General features: G+C 36.5%; 1 protein-coding gene and 1 pseudogene across 2 annotated transcripts in view; both read left to right on the top strand.

Moving 5' to 3' along the window:
- LRRC63 (leucine rich repeat containing 63) overlaps positions 1 to 17,119 on the top strand; it is a 64,049-nt gene extending 46,930 nt beyond the window's left edge. The window contains exons 8-10 of the mRNA XM_025364567.1: positions 1,761 to 1,844; positions 6,746 to 6,985; positions 16,906 to 17,119. Of these exons, the coding sequence (XP_025220352.1) occupies positions 1,761 to 1,844; positions 6,746 to 6,985; positions 16,906 to 17,119 (538 nt within the window). The remainder of the gene's footprint in view (positions 1 to 1,760; positions 1,845 to 6,745; positions 6,986 to 16,905) is intronic.
- LOC112610934 lies at positions 10,331 to 11,286 on the top strand (annotated as a pseudogene). The gene has a single exon (XR_003116510.1). The product of XR_003116510.1 is annotated as a protein Simiate pseudogene (transcript).
- Positions 17,120 to 17,352: the final 233 nt, after the last annotated feature.

A 17,352-nucleotide genomic window follows, 5' to 3' on the forward strand; every position in this document is an offset into this window, starting at 1 on the left:
TCACAGTCAGCAGGAATATGTCATCCATAGTGAAAGCCTGGAACCAAACTAGGTTGCCAGAGCCAAAGAAATACGGAAGATAGAATGACTCCAGAAACTGCCTGAGGCAAGAAAATGATATGATATTGAATTGAAAGACAGAGCAAATGGTATTAACATTTTCTTTACCGAGATGATAAGAAGTCAGAGATGAACATTGAATTGAAAAGGCATTTCTTTTGTTTTCCTAGTCAATCTCATTAACTTCTCAGAGCAAATTATTTTAAATTAACTGGGGTCACCATTCCTTTCATTCAGTTATGATTTACTCAGCACTTACCATGTACTAGACGCTGTGTAAGGCATTGGATATATAGAAATATAAAATTGAATCCGTGTCCTCTGGAAGCTCATAATTTTAGGAGGCAGACATTTATTGCACAATGTGATGGGTACTATGAGAGGGTAAGCAGAGAAGTACAGAAGAGGCATCTCACCCAGTCTGAAGGATTTGGGAAGAGTTTGTTGGATGATATCTGAGCCAAGACAAAAAATGAAAAGACAATGATCAAAGAGTCAAGCTTGGGGAAATTTTACGTGTTATTTAGAGATATGTGATAACTGGTTAATTCAGGGAATTTTAGCAAATAAATGCTGGACCACAGAGGAATATGGAGGACAAGTAGCATGGGACCAGATCATGAGGACCTTATATGCCATGTTAAGATAGTAAGAAGTTAGTGAAAAATTCTGCTCATGATGCCTTAAAAATCATACAAATAACTTTTCACCTTTTATTTATATGGAAAACAAGAAAGTCTTTGAGAACAGCACATACAAAGAAGGGGGTGTTTACTAGGGGTCATGATGACTACGATACTGAGGTCTTGAATTCCAGTCTTCAAGAAGCAATTCCCACTTCCATCCCCTAGGAGTCACGGCTTGTGACAGCACAACTATGTTTTTACAGACTGTTTGTATTCTTTGGTTCTCACCTTTAAGTACCTGTCTTGATGGAAAGAAAGATCAAAGGTATTTTACTAAAAAAGTCTTAATGCAATTGTAGTGGGTTGACTAGCATCCCTCAGAAATTCATGTCCATATAGAACCTTAGAATGTGACCCTGTTTGGAGATAGGGTCTTTGCCGATGCAGTTAGTTAATATAAGGTCATACTTATACTAACTTGGTTAAGCGTGGGCCCCAAATTCGATGGCTATTGTCCCTATAAGAAAGTCATGTGAAGACAAAGACAGAGGTTGGAATTATGCTGCCACAAGCCATGACATGCCAAAGGTCGCAGGCAACCACTGGAAGCTGGGGGAGAAGCAAGGGACAGTTTCTCCCTCAGAGCCTCCAAAGGGAACCAGCCCTGCTGACACCTTCATTTTGGACTTCTGGCGCCCTGAACTGTGAGAAAATACATTTCTGTTACTTTAAGCCACCCAGATGATGGTAATTTGTTATGTCATCTCTAGGAAACTAATGTGACAAGCAAAAAAAAAAAAAAAAAAAGTAAGTAATAATGAAAACTTCTCAGGTGACTTTTTCTAAATAGGGCCTTGTCGACTCCAAAAATCTCAAACTGGTCTTAATGGATAGATGAGTAATTCTTAGGAATTTTCACAGTAATTACACCATCTATAATGAAAAGAAGTTGATATAAATTTCAAGATCTTAGAAATCTGGTTTCTATACTCCTGCCTACTTACTCAAGTACTTATTTATTCCCAGTGATGATACATAATCATTTCTACAATTAATTTTTTCTTTCTATTTAAGGTTATTTTCCTTGTCTTATCTTGAAGAACTTGATGTTTCCTATAATGAACTTACTTTTATTCCAAATGAAATTCAGAAACTCAGGTATTTTGGAAGTACATAGAAAGTTATATGCCCCTTAATTATATATTTAATAATGATTGTGATGGAGAAAATTGAGTCCTTTCATTTATTTAATAGCCATAAAATGTAATCTGTGAAGTACAAAGTTTACCAAACATGTAATTTGAATGATTGGTGTACAGTATTTTTAAGACATAACATTTTCAGGATTTAAAGAACAGTACAGATGACTACTTAACAGAATGGATAAGCTACTTACGTCCATTTGTCTCTTTGTGTACCTGTGACTCTTACTATGTTTCATTTATTTTTTGTAAGGAAATACATATACGCAAAATGCTAATAATACAAAATATAATTTTTGTGCAAAGCTTCAATTCTAACATTAATAAAACTCAAGTTTACCTATGTCCTTATAGGTCAGTATCATACTGTTTTGATTGTGACTTCAGAATAATTTTTAATAACTAGTAGGGAGATTATTTTTCAATAATAGTCTCTTAACTGTTCTCTTTAGAACATAATCCTTATGATCATTTTGTGTATTTTCTAGCACATCCAGCAACACACATAATCACAAAGTTAGAATTTTAATTGCAATTGCATAGAGTTTACTCATAAATTTGGGAGAATTTATATTTTTGATGATAAATTTTTCCACTCTAAAACATTTTTTTCATTTTTTCAGATCTCATTTTATGTTCTTCATAAGAATTTATGAGTCACTTCATATTTTTCCTAATAACCTTTTCTAAGTGTTTTATAATTGTGATTGTTACTATGAATGTAATGTAATATTTCTCTTATTTCCACTTGCTAACTATTTTCAGTACAGAATAGAGAAAAGCTATGTACTTCTTTATATTAACTTAAAACTAATGTATGTAACCAAGTTCTCCTGTTAGTTCTGATTTAGTTTTACTGCATTTTATTTTGTTTCCTAGGAACGTAATCTTCCATTTAGCAGAATGAGATAATTTTATCTCTGCTTTTAAAATATTTAAATCAATTATTTAATTTCCTATGTGAGAATCTCTATATTTTAGTAGGAAACTTCAGCCTGTTCATATTTATTATGACCAACATATTTAATTTTTTGCTTTTCATTTTACTTTGTACTTAGTATTTATTTACTTTCCCCCTTTCCTGCCTATTTTTTTAGGATGCTGTTTATTCTCTTTTTAAATTTTTGAATTTATTTTACTTTTAATTTTTAGAGACAGGATCTCACTCTGTCGCCCAGGCTGGAGTGCAGTGGCACGATCATAGCTCACTACGGCCTTGAACTCCTGGACTCCCACAATTCTCCTGCCTCAACCTCCTGAATAGCTGGGACTACAGGTGTACACCACCATGCCTCGCTGATTTTTTTATATTTTGTAGAGATGGGAGTCTCACTATGTTGCCCAGTCTGGTCTCAAGCTCCTGGCCTCAAGTGATCCTACCACCTCTTTTTTTCTATCTTATTAATTTTGGCATTCTATTGTACTTCCCTAATCTGTTAGTGGTGATCTTTCCTTTTCCCAAACTCATAATCAAACACATTTTCTTTAATGTTTTATAAAGGCAAAATAAAAACTACTTCCCCCACCATGATGGTCTATCTCCCCACTGCTGCCTTCTTCTGCTGTTCGTTGAGACCTTTAGAACACTGTTATTTTCCTGCTTTCTTTCCAAACTCATCTTCCCCTTATCCAACTCTAGGCTTTGCTGAAATAGTTTAGAAAATTTTGTTTCAGATTCTCATTAGTATTTTCCTTTGCATCATGTCTCTTTTTATTAAAGAATGTTTATTTAGCACTTAAATCTTACAAGTATTTTAGTTCATTCTCCTTTTGTATTTATCTGTATGTATTTCAAGACTCATTGTTTACAGCTGTTTCACTCCTTTCCTGTCACCTGGAACCTGGCCATGTCTCTTTTGATTCATTGGCTGTTTAGCTTTTTTCCTTAAGTATTTTCCTCAGATGGAATCCATAGGTAATTTTTCTCGGAATCTTTAACCCTGACAAATAAATGATGTCCGGAGTGAATGGACAAGCTTGCATTCAGCATGTTTCACAGTAACCTCCATGATTGTGTCCTCCTCTAGTTCCCAGGGTGCTGGGGAGGCACCTGATGCCAATTTGATTCTTTTTTTCTCCCTAAGTGACTTTCATTCTTAACTGGAAAGACTAAGATTCTCCCATAATCTTTGACCTTTCAGAATTGTATTAGATTATGCTTACAAGTTGTCTTTTTTTAAAACTGTCTTTCCTGGAATTCAGTGAATTCTTCTAATCAGCCAGCTCAAACTTCTCTTTTCTGGTTAAGAAAATATGTTTAACTATTTCCTCATCTGTTTCATATTTTCTTCCTAAAATGCCTATATTTACATGTTAGATCTCCTAGATCTGTCTTCCATGGTACTAGATTTTTCCTCATGGTTTTTCTTTCTTTCTTTATTTTTTTGTTTTGAATTATTTCTTCTACTTTGTCTTTGCCTCTAATTTGGATCCCCATGAAGACCATGTTCTTCTTTCATTCATCCACTTAACTTTTTAGTTTTACAAATTATGCATTTTGGTTCCAGAACATCTCTGTGTGTCTGTGTGTGTTATATTTGAATCTTGTTTCCCCACCCCCCTCCCCAACTTTTATCCATCCCTCCACAGAAGGTGCTTGTCCCAGGACCTTTGCTTTGTGTGTTCTATGTGTTTTTCTCTTCTGGCCACTCTTTTTTCCATGCAAGTCCAATGGCAGTCACAGAACACCACTGAGAATGCTAAGAAAGTGAGTGGTGGACCAGGAGGAAGCTTCTCTGCACCCCAAAGTGCTCAGCTGCCAAGGCAGTCTCAACACAGAGCTATTCTAGCTTTAAGGATGGTTTAGCGGCCAGGCACAGTGGCTCACAGCTGTAATCCTAGCACTTTGGGAGGCCGAGGCGGGTGGATTGCCTGATAGCCACTAACAGATTAGGGAAGTACAATAGAATGCCAAAATTAATAAGATAGAATAAAAGAAGTGATAGGATCACTTGAGGCCAGGAGCTTGGGACCAGACTGGACAACATAGTGAGACTCCCATCTCTACAAAATATAAAAAAATTAGCGAGGCATGGTGGTGTACACCTGAGGTCAGGCATTCAAGACCAGCCTGGCCAACATGGCGAAACCCTGTCTCTACTAAAAATACAAAAATTAGCCAGGCATGGCGGTAGCGGGCGCCTGTAATCCCAGCTACTTGTGAGACTGAGGCAAGAGAATCACTTGAACCCAAGGGGCAGAGGTTGCAGTGAGCCAAGATCGGGCCACTTCACTCCAGCCTGGGCAACACAGTGAGACTCCATCTCAAAAAAAAAGAAAAAAAAAGGTTTAGCCTCCCCCTAACTCTCTTAGAACTCATTGAGGGGAAGGAGGCAGCTAAACAGGTGTGTCCTCCAAGGTAGACCAACTCAGACAGGGAGAGCCTCACCATGGCTGTTCTGGTGAGCCGTGGTGAACCTTCACTAGCATTTGCCTAGGGGGTGCCACACTCATTCTGATTGTCCACATAGAGTTTGTATTTCTCAGCTTGGGCTACTATAACAAAATACTATAGGCTGGGAAGTTATAAAAACCAGAAATTTATTTCCCACAGGCTGGGAAGTCCAATATCAAGGCCCCAGCAGATGTGGTGTCTGGTGACGGCCCCCTTCCTCATAGATAGCCATCTTCTCACTCTAACCTCACATGGCAGAAGGGGTGAGGGGTCTCTCAAGTCTCTTTTATAAGGGCACTAATCTCACTTATGAGGGCTCCCACCCTGACCTAGTCACCTCCTAAAGGCCCCACCTCCAAATACCATCAACTTAAGGTGAAGATTTCAACATTTAAATTTTGAGGGGACAGAAACATTCAGACCAGAGCAGGACTCTCTCCTGCTGGCCCCTAGGCTTGTGATTTGTGCAGAAGAAAAAGGTGGCCATGCCAGCTCTCTCAGGACTGTGGCAGAGTCCAGGATCTTGCTCACCTTTTTCAGACCATGAGAGGTGAATTAGTCAAACTCTGGTTGAGGGATGAAGAGAGCTGAGGTGCCATCTTCCTAGCCTCATTGTTTTAAATACCCTTGTTGATCACATTTTAATGTTATCAGCAGGTGTCATAAATAAGTTACACTGTGTGGATATAAGATGTGAAACTAGACTGTAAATGAGAATCTAGAGGCCCTCAGCAATTTGTTTCCTAAAGTTCATATATCAGCCTTTTCACCTCTAATACATTTGACAAGTTGGACCAGCCTTCGATTTAATTTTGATGGGTCTCTCATGAATAGACTCTTTTCTGTCTGCTTCTAGGACTAATTAGAAAGGAGATACATGACTGTACAAAAATACCATTGAGGCAAATGAAAATAAGAAAATCAGTAATGTTGGCTCTGTTTGAATAAAGAATAAGGGTTATTAGAAGTAATTGACACAGAAAAAACCCAGAGGACCCAGTTAATGAAAAGTTTAAGCACAAAATAGCACATAATATGTTTTGATAGCATAAATTTCACTATTTTGATTGGGCTTGAATGAAAAAATATATATGTATCGATGTTTAATTTGTCTATGAAAATATATTCTGTGAATCATACTATACTATATTTTATGTAATATGACATTGATTAGTCTTGTGTTTGTGGATATTTTTTGTTCCATAGTGATGACATATTGCAAAAATCCAAACTATATACTTAAACTGTGCTATTCGCTCAAATGCACTTATTTGCATAATACTATATTGGTTCAGTTGCTTTAGAAATTAATTCTATTGATTCTAAAGAAATACTTAAATTCATACTTGTGTTTTATTGGTACTAGGTTTGATGCCAATTTTTAAGAACGATTGAGGCAGAATTTTACTTTAATAATATGAATTGTGTAATACCTTTTAAAGTATGGTGTCCTTTATTTACAGATCACTTGAAAGACTGACCGTTGATGGGAATGAACTGAATTTTTTCCCACATGGAATTTTGAAGCTTAACCTGACAAAAATTCAGTTTGAGAATAATTTCACTCATCCTTGTTTTTGGAGAGAGAATTCTTTGAATAATCCACAACAACTTACTCAAATTATTTCTTTGTTCATTGTCCAAAATAAACTACATAAATTTTATGATAAGATCCCAGTAGAAGTTCAGAAGTTACTAAACTGGTGAGCAAATGCTAAAGCCCTTTTAACCAAACTATATCTTTAAGCATTTAAAACGTTCTTCATTACAGGCTTAGATGACAGTGTCACTAACACGCACACGTACTCCATGACACACACAAAACCATACACACAATTCTTCACATCGCTCCACCCAGTTCTTCAGGTATAATAATGTAGTCTGAATCCAACCCCATTGTGTGATATTCTCAAGTTGTTACTTAACTCCAGTGTGAAATGTTAGTTGTCTATATGGTGGTTGCATAAATCTTTTCTATGAATTTCTGAGTTCATAGAAGTGGATTCTTCCAAAAAAATTATTTGGCTCCAGGCACACTATTCTGGGAGGTGTTTCACTCCACTGTGACGTCATGGAGACCAGGAATAGAGCAGGCATGCATGGAGTAACCCCCCTCACGGTATCAATGACCAGCGTTGGAATCATTGCCTAATCTCAAGACCAGGGTACTTAAACTCCCACATCCTTACAGTCCACTTAGGCTTGTCGCTTATTTTCTTCAGATGGTAGAAGACCACTTTTATTGAATTACTGGCCATCAGTGCTTAGGTTATTAATTTAACAAATATTTGCTATATGCCTAAGTAAAATGGCTTCCCAGGCATATATAAATTATAAACATCGACTCAATAAAAGGCAGGAAACCTAAACAGCCTAGTAACTATTGGAGAAATTGAACAGTAGTTAAAAATCTACCAATGAGGCGGCCGGGCGCGGTGGCTCACGCCTGTAATCCCAGCACTTTGGGAGGCCAAGGCAGGCGGATCACAAGGTCAGGAGATCGAGACCACGGTGAAACCCCGTCTCTACTAAAAATACAAAAAATTAGCCGGGCGCGGTGGCAGGTGCCTGTAGTCCCAGCTACTTGGGAGGCTGAGGCAGGAGAATGGCAGGAACCCGGGAGGCGGGGCTTGCAGTGAGCCGAGATTGCGCCACTGCACTCCAGCCAGGGGGACAGAGTGAGACTCCATCTCAAAAAAAAAAAAAAAAAAAAAAAAAAAAATCTACCAATGAAAAAGGAACTAGGCCCAGAAGGTTTTGATTTTAACGTATTAAGATGTCAATATTAGTGAATGCACATGAGAAAGTAAGAAAAATCACAAAGGCAGTAATTTTTTTGAAGAATTATAACCTAACTGGTGTGTGGTAAACAGATATGGGATCATGAGATTTGGATTCACCACAAGGTACTTGGGAAGCTGAATTTGAGATTCCTGAATTAAATGTGGACTCCAAAAGAGGCTTAATGGTCCCAGAGCAGTGAACTAACTCTCCCAGCAGAAAAAAATGTTTTTGAGAGAAACATCCTCCATTTAGACTGTAAACGTTCCAGAAAATTATGTTCAAATGAATATTAGCTCACAGCTTAAAGAAATTTCCAAATATATGAAGAAACAAGCCACCAAGAAAAAAGCAAAACAATCAAACAGATACTAATTTCCAAGGACCTAGGATATTAGTATTGCAACTGTGACCAGAAAAACATGAGAAAGAAATGTTAAGTAAAATGAAATTCTAGAAACTAAAAAATAATAGTTAACATTAACTCAATGCGTGAGTTAAACAGCAGATTATACACACATGAAGAGAGATCTGAAGAAATTATAGTAAATATGCAGACAGGAGGTAAAGAGAATGGAGAAAAAAGGACAAGATTTAACATACACTTACAGACCCAGAAAGTGAGAACAGAGAGAATGGTGGGAGTCATTATTCAATGAGATATTGGCTACGGATTCTTAGAAGTAAAAGATGTGAATTCACAGACATCATCAGGAGCTCTATAAAAGCTAAGTAAAATACCATGTGGCAAAACTGAAGAACCCCAAAAACAAAGATAAGAGCCTAAAATCAGCCAGGAAAAAAAAAAATCACTTACAAAAAACAACAAATCAACTGCCAGCAACAGTGGACCAGTGACTGAAAAAAAATATTATTTTGCCCAGCAAAGCTTTCAAGAACAAGAGAAAACATGGTATTTTTATATAAACCAAAACAGAATTTGCTCCCAATAAATTTTCACCAAAGGAAGTTGCAAAGGGTGTACATCGACAAAAGAAAAATGATTCCGGAAGCAAGTTCTGAGAGGCAAGAAGGAATGGTGAGAAAAGCAGTTGGAAAATATGTAGGTAAACAAACATGATCTCTATGAAATCCTAATAACAAATACGGGGTTTAAGAAATATAACTAAAACCAGACATCAAACAGTTAGAAATATAATTTTTAAAAGATACTTTTTATGATAGGAAGAAACAAACCTAATGTATAAATATATTAAGTGAAAAATGTGTGAAACATTATGAAAAAAGGCTAAATCTTTATAAAATAGTGAAGGCTGAATTAAATGGAAGAGATATAGATACTTAGGGATAATAAGATTCAGTACTAAAAACACATGTTATTCCCAAATAGAGCTATAAATTCAAGGCAATTCTGGTGAAGATGCCAATAGAATGTTCTCAGGAACTTGATAAGCTTATTCTAAAATGTATGTGGAAAAGCAGAGGCTCCAAAATAGCCAAAAGAAACCTGAAAAAGAAGCCTAACATAAGAGGCTTGCCCACCAGACATCAAGACTTACTACAAAGTTAGAGAAGGCAATAAAGGTTGGTATTAAGTTCAAGGAAAGGCAAATCAACCAATGGAAGAGAAAACAACCCAGTTATTTTGTTCTGATGCATGTAGGAAAACTTGACATTTGACAGAATAGCCCTGTGGATCAGTAGTGAAAGAATAGACTTTTGACTAAATGATGCTGAGACATTTGGTCATCCACAAGGAAAAAACAATAAAATCAGATTCCTGCTATATATATGGCACCATCAGACACACAAAAAAATCATTTCCATTTTGATTAAAGATTTAAATATGAAAAGCAAAACTTTAAAGCTTTTACAAGCAAGTGTAGAAGGCTCTCTATGACTTCATGATAGGCAGACATATCTTAAACGCAATGCAAAAAATATAAACAGTAAAGCAAAGTTTTATAAATTTGACAAAAGTGTAATATTTACATAAATATAAGATACTATCAATGAAATTAAAAGACAAGCCATTAACTGGAAGAAGATATTGCAATGCTTAAAATAGTTGAATAATATATATATATTATTACTATATATATATACACACACACACACACACATATATAAAGAGAGAGAGAGAGAGAGAGAGTAGTCATCCCTTATCCTTGGGAGATGCATTCCAAGACCTCCAGTGGATGCCCGAAACCATGGGTAGCACTGAACTTTATATACATTGTGCTTTTCTATACATGCATATCTATGATAAAGTTTAATTTATAGGGGTGGTGGCGCCTGAGGTCACCATGGCTACCAAGCACAAAACCGCAGAGCCAGTGGTACCTTTGTTTGTGGATTGATACTTCATTCACTGGTACAAAGCAGATGTCAAAGGAAAATCTTGTGAGGACCACTGTATACCACAGCACTCTAACCGAATATGTGTCACCACATTGACAGAATCTCATCCAGTTCTTCAAAGTGGAAAAACAATTAAAAGCATTCCCTGTCAGATCAGTACCAACTGTAGCAGACTTCAGAACAAGGTCTCTGGGAAATGTAAGCGGGGGGCACAGTTTCTAACAGAACTTGCACCGCTCTGTAGGATTTACTGTTCAGATGGTGAAGCATATACTGTATCTAGTTGTGTTAGAGGATGTTCAATGGAAGTGATTGAACACATTCTCCATAAGCCATCTATTCTTCAAGAAAAGCCATCCACTGAAGGCTACATTGCAGTTGAGTTACCCAAATTTGATGAAAGTAAAAACATAACAGAAGGGTTACTGACACAAAAACAGTATGAAGAAGTCATGGTGAAAATGCATTAATGCCATGCATTAACGTCACAAGGACTGACATGGAGCAAAAAGCAAAGCGGAATTCTTGTTACCTGGCCTAAACCATCAGTGCACGAAAGGAGAACCAGTATATGTGAAGTGAAGCATACTTCACAGCCATATGCCGGGGAGGCCTAATGCTTCACTTAACTTCGTTTTCCCTCTCTGGCTTTCGTAATGAGCCTTGGTTCCCATTTGTCTTCAGCCTGCCAGATCTGGCCTGCCCTTGTACTCACCCTGTTCTCTTGCATCTCTCTAACAACTGGCATGCAAGGAATGTTTTTGCTAATTAAAAACAAGCAAACAAAGCTCTTTGAAGAAAATATAGAAAATATAGGAAAGTTTTAAGTAGCCAAGTAAAAATAATTTACTCATTATCCCATAATCCAGCAGTAAATACATTTGACCCTTGAACAACATGGGTTTGAACTGTGAGAGGGAACCATAAACGAATCAAAAATATATCATTAACCAAACACAAAACCCACTTATAGAGCAGGCTGACTTTTCATATACTCAGTTTCCAGAGGACCAACTGCAGGACTTGAGTTATGTGTGGATTTGGGTATATATGGAAGGTCCTGGAACGAATCCCCCATGTAAACCAAGGGATAACTGTACTACATTTTAACCTACTTCTGTTTGAACATTATAGTATGGTTATTGCTTTTGCCTCATTGTCCTATTAGTTTGAAGTTTGAAAAAACCTAACCCACCTTTCTTACCCAATCTGCTATATAATGTGACTACCAAAAAGTCTAGTCCCAGCCCATCTGCCTCAACGCCTCTCCCTTTTAGGTTGTAGGGAAGAGGCCAGAGTGCAGACTATATCTTCTGCCCTCCTTATGCCAACAAGGTGGCCTTCCCCTCTGAAACAAAGTAAAACTGCAACACTGTGACTGCTGAAATGAGGGACATGTGAAAAGGCTCTGAACAATACAACAGCTTTCCTAGGAAATGTATTATAATGCAGTGGGAAGCTAATTCTTGAAATATGCATATTGTAGTCACTCAGTCTCACATACTCTAGTTACCAGCAAATAAGTTACTGAGAATATGTCATGCAAAGGCATGGAAGCCTTTGAAAGGAACAAATGCTTTCACATCATTTAAACTAAAAAAAAAAAAACAACCTCCAACAACAATGAATTTATAGTTTAAGATTGATTTACACTGAATTTCAAATAAAAGGACTATACAACTTGTCATCTTTCTGTAAGGGCTGTAACACATAAATACATTTCAATATCCCTGTTTTTAAATAAAATATACATTTATACAGAAAAAAGTTTATAAATTAGGCACAGTAAGAGATAACTAATAATAACAATAACTAATAACTAATAAAATAACTAATAATAAAGTAGGACAATAATAACAGTATGCCAGTATCACTACTGTTGCTCTTTGGGGCAATTATTGAGTAAAATAAGGGTTACCTAAACAAGTACTGCAGTACCACAACAGTTGATTTGATAACTCAGAGGGCAACAATAGGTAGAGTCTACAATGTGGATACATTGGACAAAGAGATATAATTCCTGTCCCAGGTGGGCAGTTTAAAACTTACAAATTGCTTATTTATGGGATTTTTCATTTATTATTTTTGGACCACAGTTGATAACTGAAACTGTGGAAAGCAACACCTTGGATAAGAGGACACTACTGTATATCTTCCATAAATCAATAAGAAAAGATATAAACCGTAGACAAGTAGATAAGTGATAGGAATGTGAAATTCATGGATGACAATACACAGATAGGTAATAAACATGAAGAATGTGAAATCTCACTAGTAATCAAGAAACTGCAATGTAAAATAGCAACAAGCTTTTTTTAACCTACCTATTTTATCAAAATTTACAAGATTGATATTGTGCTAGCTTTGGATGCCCGAAAATATGACTATTATCATGTATCATTGTTGGTACTATAAATTGGTGAAAGCTTCTTGGAGGGCAATTTGACAGTTTCTTAGTCTTTAAAATAGCACCTTAAATCTTAGGAATCTGTCTTACAGAAATAGTTACATGTAAACACAAAGTTAGATACGGGGATTATAACTGCAGCCTAAAACTGCATCAGTCAGAGAGTGGTAAAATAACTTACGGCATATTCATACTATGAAACATTATGATGCTATTAATAAGAATGAAGTTTTATTCTTAAGTTTTGACTTGGAAATGTTGTCCAAGTCAAAAAAATGTTTTGACTTGGAAAGTTGTTCAAGACATTTCATTAAACTTTCCAAGTCAAAAAAATGCTTTGACTTGGAAGACATTTCATTAAATTACAAAAGCAAGTTATTCCCACAGACACATACATACAGAGTGAGGGAGCACACACATGAGAAAGATTCCATTTATGTAAGAAACAGTTACGTATCTAGGAGCTGGAGGGGGCAACCCAAGCCAAGAGCTTTAGTTACTCTAGGGAGAGGAGTTGCAGTGACTGAAGAGAAGAATAAGCAGGAATCTCTGTGTTTTTCTCTATATATTTCTATATTGTTTGGAAATTTTACAAGGACTCATTTTCATGTAAATAAAAACTGATACAAGTGAATTATAAATAAAAGCAGCTGGAGGAGGAGCTAATGACAAATAGTTGGGGACAAGGGGAAAGATACAGGGATGAAACAGTATTTGAGAAGGGTCTTGAAGGACCAGTAAAATTTGGAACTATGTCTTGTGTTCAAGGGACCTTCCAGAAAGAGGAAACAAAATGGGAAAAGAGGGATGTGGACAAAGAGAAAAATGAATATTTAGCCAGAACAAAACATCCATAAAGAGTAGTGGGCCGGGCACGGTGGCTCACACCTGTAATCCTAGCACTTTGGGAGGCTGAGGTGGGCAGATCATGAGGTCAGGAGATCGAGACCATCCTGGCAAATGTGGTAAACCCCGTCTCCACTAAAAATACAAAAAATTAGCCTGGCGTGGTGGCACGCGCCTGCAGTCCCAGCTACTCCGGAGGCTAAGGCAGGAGAATCACTTGAACCCAGGAGGCAGAGGTTGCAGTGAGCCGAGATTGTGCCACTGCACTTCAGCCTGGGCAACAAAGTAAGAATCTGCCTCAAAAAAAAAAAAAAAAAAAAAAGAGTAGTGGTGGCCAGGCATGGTGGCTCACACCTGTAATCCCAACACTTTGGGAGGTGGAGGCAGGTTGATCACCTGAGGTCAGGAGTTCAAGAACAGCCTGGCCAACATGGCAAAACCCTGTCTCTACTGAAAATACAGAAGTTAGCTGGGCGTGGTGGCACATGCCTGTAATCCCAGCTACTTGGGAGGCTGAGACAGGAGAATCACTTGAACCCAGCAGGCAGAGGTTGCAGTGAGCTGAGATCATGCCACTGGACTCCAGCCTGGGCGACAGAGCAAGACTCCATTTCAAAAAAAAAAAGACGAAGAAATAAAAAAGGGAAGAAATAAATAGAGTTAGCTAGCTGTCCATTAGAGATCACTGAATGCATTGGAAGTTTCTTCTTCAGGCCTTGAGAGTCACTGAGTCCAAATAGTACAAATAGACCTGGCAGTATGTCAAAGATGGACTAGTGCAGGGCAAGCTGGGTGGAGGTCAGTTAAAACACTCATGTCCATAACAGGTAAGGAGGGACTGATCCAGAGTAACAAGCAGGAGTATGAACAGGTGGGAAATGCAAGAAGACAAATTATGGAGGTAAAATTAACATACCTAGGTATGTGGGCCAAGTGAGAAAGGGAGGATGAAAAATGACTACGGGTTCAACCTCATCATAGACGACTGTGATATTAGTAAAAATGAGAACAGTGAGGGAGGGATTTGTCACCCAACCACTGTCATCCTCCAATGTCTACCCTTGGCTTTAATACTGAATTTCTAACTACTGAAAATTTCGGTACTGTCCTACTTTTGCTGAGTTCTTTGGATTGCGGCTCAGCTGTGGGCTTGCACTAAAGTCACTCTAAGCTCAGCTACTGCTCTCACTTCAATGGCTGCCCTCTCAATTAGCAGCTATGTATGTCATTTTTGTCCTGTACAACTTATCATTGCTGTCTGCCTCTCTCTCTCTCTCTACCCACATTATATCACCTCAGACAGAGAATCCACTTCCATCGAGAGTGGGGTCAGAAGACTCATGTTCCATAGAAGTTTACCTTGACTTCCTAGTGCATTAGGATGATAGAAATTTTTGTTTGTTTTTATTTTTTCTTTTATTTTTAGCTGGCACATAATTATACATATTTATAACATACAGGGTGATATTTCAATACATGTATTTAGTATGTAATGTTAAATCAGCTTAATATATCTATCACCTTATTTATTATTTGTGTTGTTAACATTTAAAATCTTCTAGCTTTTTGAAAATACACAGTAAATTGTTAACTATATTCACCTACAGTGCTATAGAACACTAAAACTCCTATCTACCTGTGACTTTTTTCCATTTTTAACCTCTCCTATCCTCCTCTTCCTCTTACCCTTCCCAGCCTCTAATAACCACAATTCTACTCTACTTCCATGAGCTCAATTTGTGTTTAGTTTCCACATGTGAGTGCCTTTCTGTGCCTAACTTACTTCACTTAACATAGTGTCCTCTAGGATCATCCCTGTTGCCACAAGCGACAAGCTTTTATTCTTTTTAAAGCCGAATAGTATTCCAGTGTATGTATATACCACATTTTCTTTATCCATTCATCTGTTGGTAAACATTAAGATCAATTCCGTATCTTGGCGATTGTGAATACTGCTGCAATAAATATGGGGGTGCAGATGTCCCTTCAATATACTGATCTCCTTTGCTTTGGATAAATACCCAGTAATGAGATTGCTGGATAGTAAGTTAGTTTTATTTTTATTTTTTGAGAAACCTCCATACTCCATTATGACGGCTGTACTAATTTACATTTACCACTGAAAGTGTGTGAAAGTTGCTTCTTTTCTGCATCTTTACCAGCATTTTTTACTTTTTATCATTTTGATAATAGCCATTCCCACTGGGGTAAGATATCTTGTTATGGTTTTTATTTGCATTTCCCTAAATATTCATGATGAGCATTTTTTCATATACTTATTGGCCAATTTATTATGTCTTCTTTTGAAAATATCTATTCTTTGATCATTTTAAAATCAGATTTTTTTTTCTGCTGTTGAATTAAGTTCCTCATATATTCATTAGTGCCTTGTCAGATGAATACTTTGCAAATATTTAGTCCCATTCCGTAGGTTGTTGATTCTGTTGATTTTTCCTTAGTAGTGCAGAAGGTGTTTAATTTGAGATTAGTCCCATTTGTCTATTTTTATTTTTGTTGCTTAAGCTTTTCAAGTCTTAACCATAAAATCTTTGCCTAGGTCAATGTCCTGAAGCATTTCCCCTATGTTTTCTTCTAATGGTTTTATAGTTTGTTTAAATACTTAAACATATTCTTATAATCTAATGGTTGTGAAATGGTATTTCTTTGCTAATTTATTTTGTATTTCCCGATTACTAGGGAGATTGAGAAGCTTTACCTATGTTCTCTTGACATTCATTTTTTTCTTCTTCTGTGAATAGTCCATTCCTGTACTAATGTTAATGTATTAATAGATTAATATTTTGTAACTGATTTCTAACCATTTAAAAATACATTATGGACTCTAATTCCATGCCGGGTTACGATAATACCTTTTTTTAAAAATGATATATTTATTTTGTATCATAAAAATTACATGTTTATTATAAAAAATTAGAAAATAAACACATTATTAAGAAACGTAAAATCCCCTGTGATCACATTTCCCAAGAATAATAACTATTTTCAATTTGGGATCTATCATTAGAGTTTTTTCTTGTTATGCATATATACTTTTTTGTTTTAAAAAGCTAGGATTGTATTATAAATATATCTACTGTATTGTTTAGGTCTTTTAGCATTTAGTCTTTCACTTAAGGGGTAGCACTTATCTAGGTGGTAAGCTCAATGAAGATAAGGGCTGTATTTTATACTGTTTAGAGTCTTGCATAGCACAGAGTCTTTAGTAAAAATGTATTAAATATTGACTTGCTGTTTCCTACATTTCAGCACATCCAGGTGTGAATGGTGTCATGGTCCCAAGTTTGGTGAAGGTTTTCGTGTCATCCGATCCTGTGATATTTTTGGAGCATCACAGCTTCCAGTTATGTTTCATGTCTGTTCTTCTTCTTGCTATAGAAGAATAAAGGAAAGCAGTTTTATTTTAGATGGTAGTCCTAGTAGAAGAATAGCTCTAGATGTGGAGTTGTCAAAAGAATTATAGTACAATGATTTATCATATATATATATAAACTTCACTGGCTTTTACTACATATATGTCTACATATAGTAATCCATCTCTTTGAAAGTAGAGGTTCTGTTTGGAAGATATAAGTGTCTTCTCATATGAATTATCTTTGTAATTCTAACTCCTTATAAAAGTTTGTGATTGTTAGGGAATTGTTGCAGAATAATTACTCAAGGAGGATTAGTAAAGCCTTTAGATTTGAATACAGA

The sequence above is a fragment of the Theropithecus gelada genome, chromosome 17 (assembly GCF_003255815.1).
Source record: "Theropithecus gelada isolate Dixy chromosome 17, Tgel_1.0, whole genome shotgun sequence".
Taxonomy (NCBI): domain Eukaryota; kingdom Metazoa; phylum Chordata; class Mammalia; order Primates; family Cercopithecidae; genus Theropithecus; species Theropithecus gelada.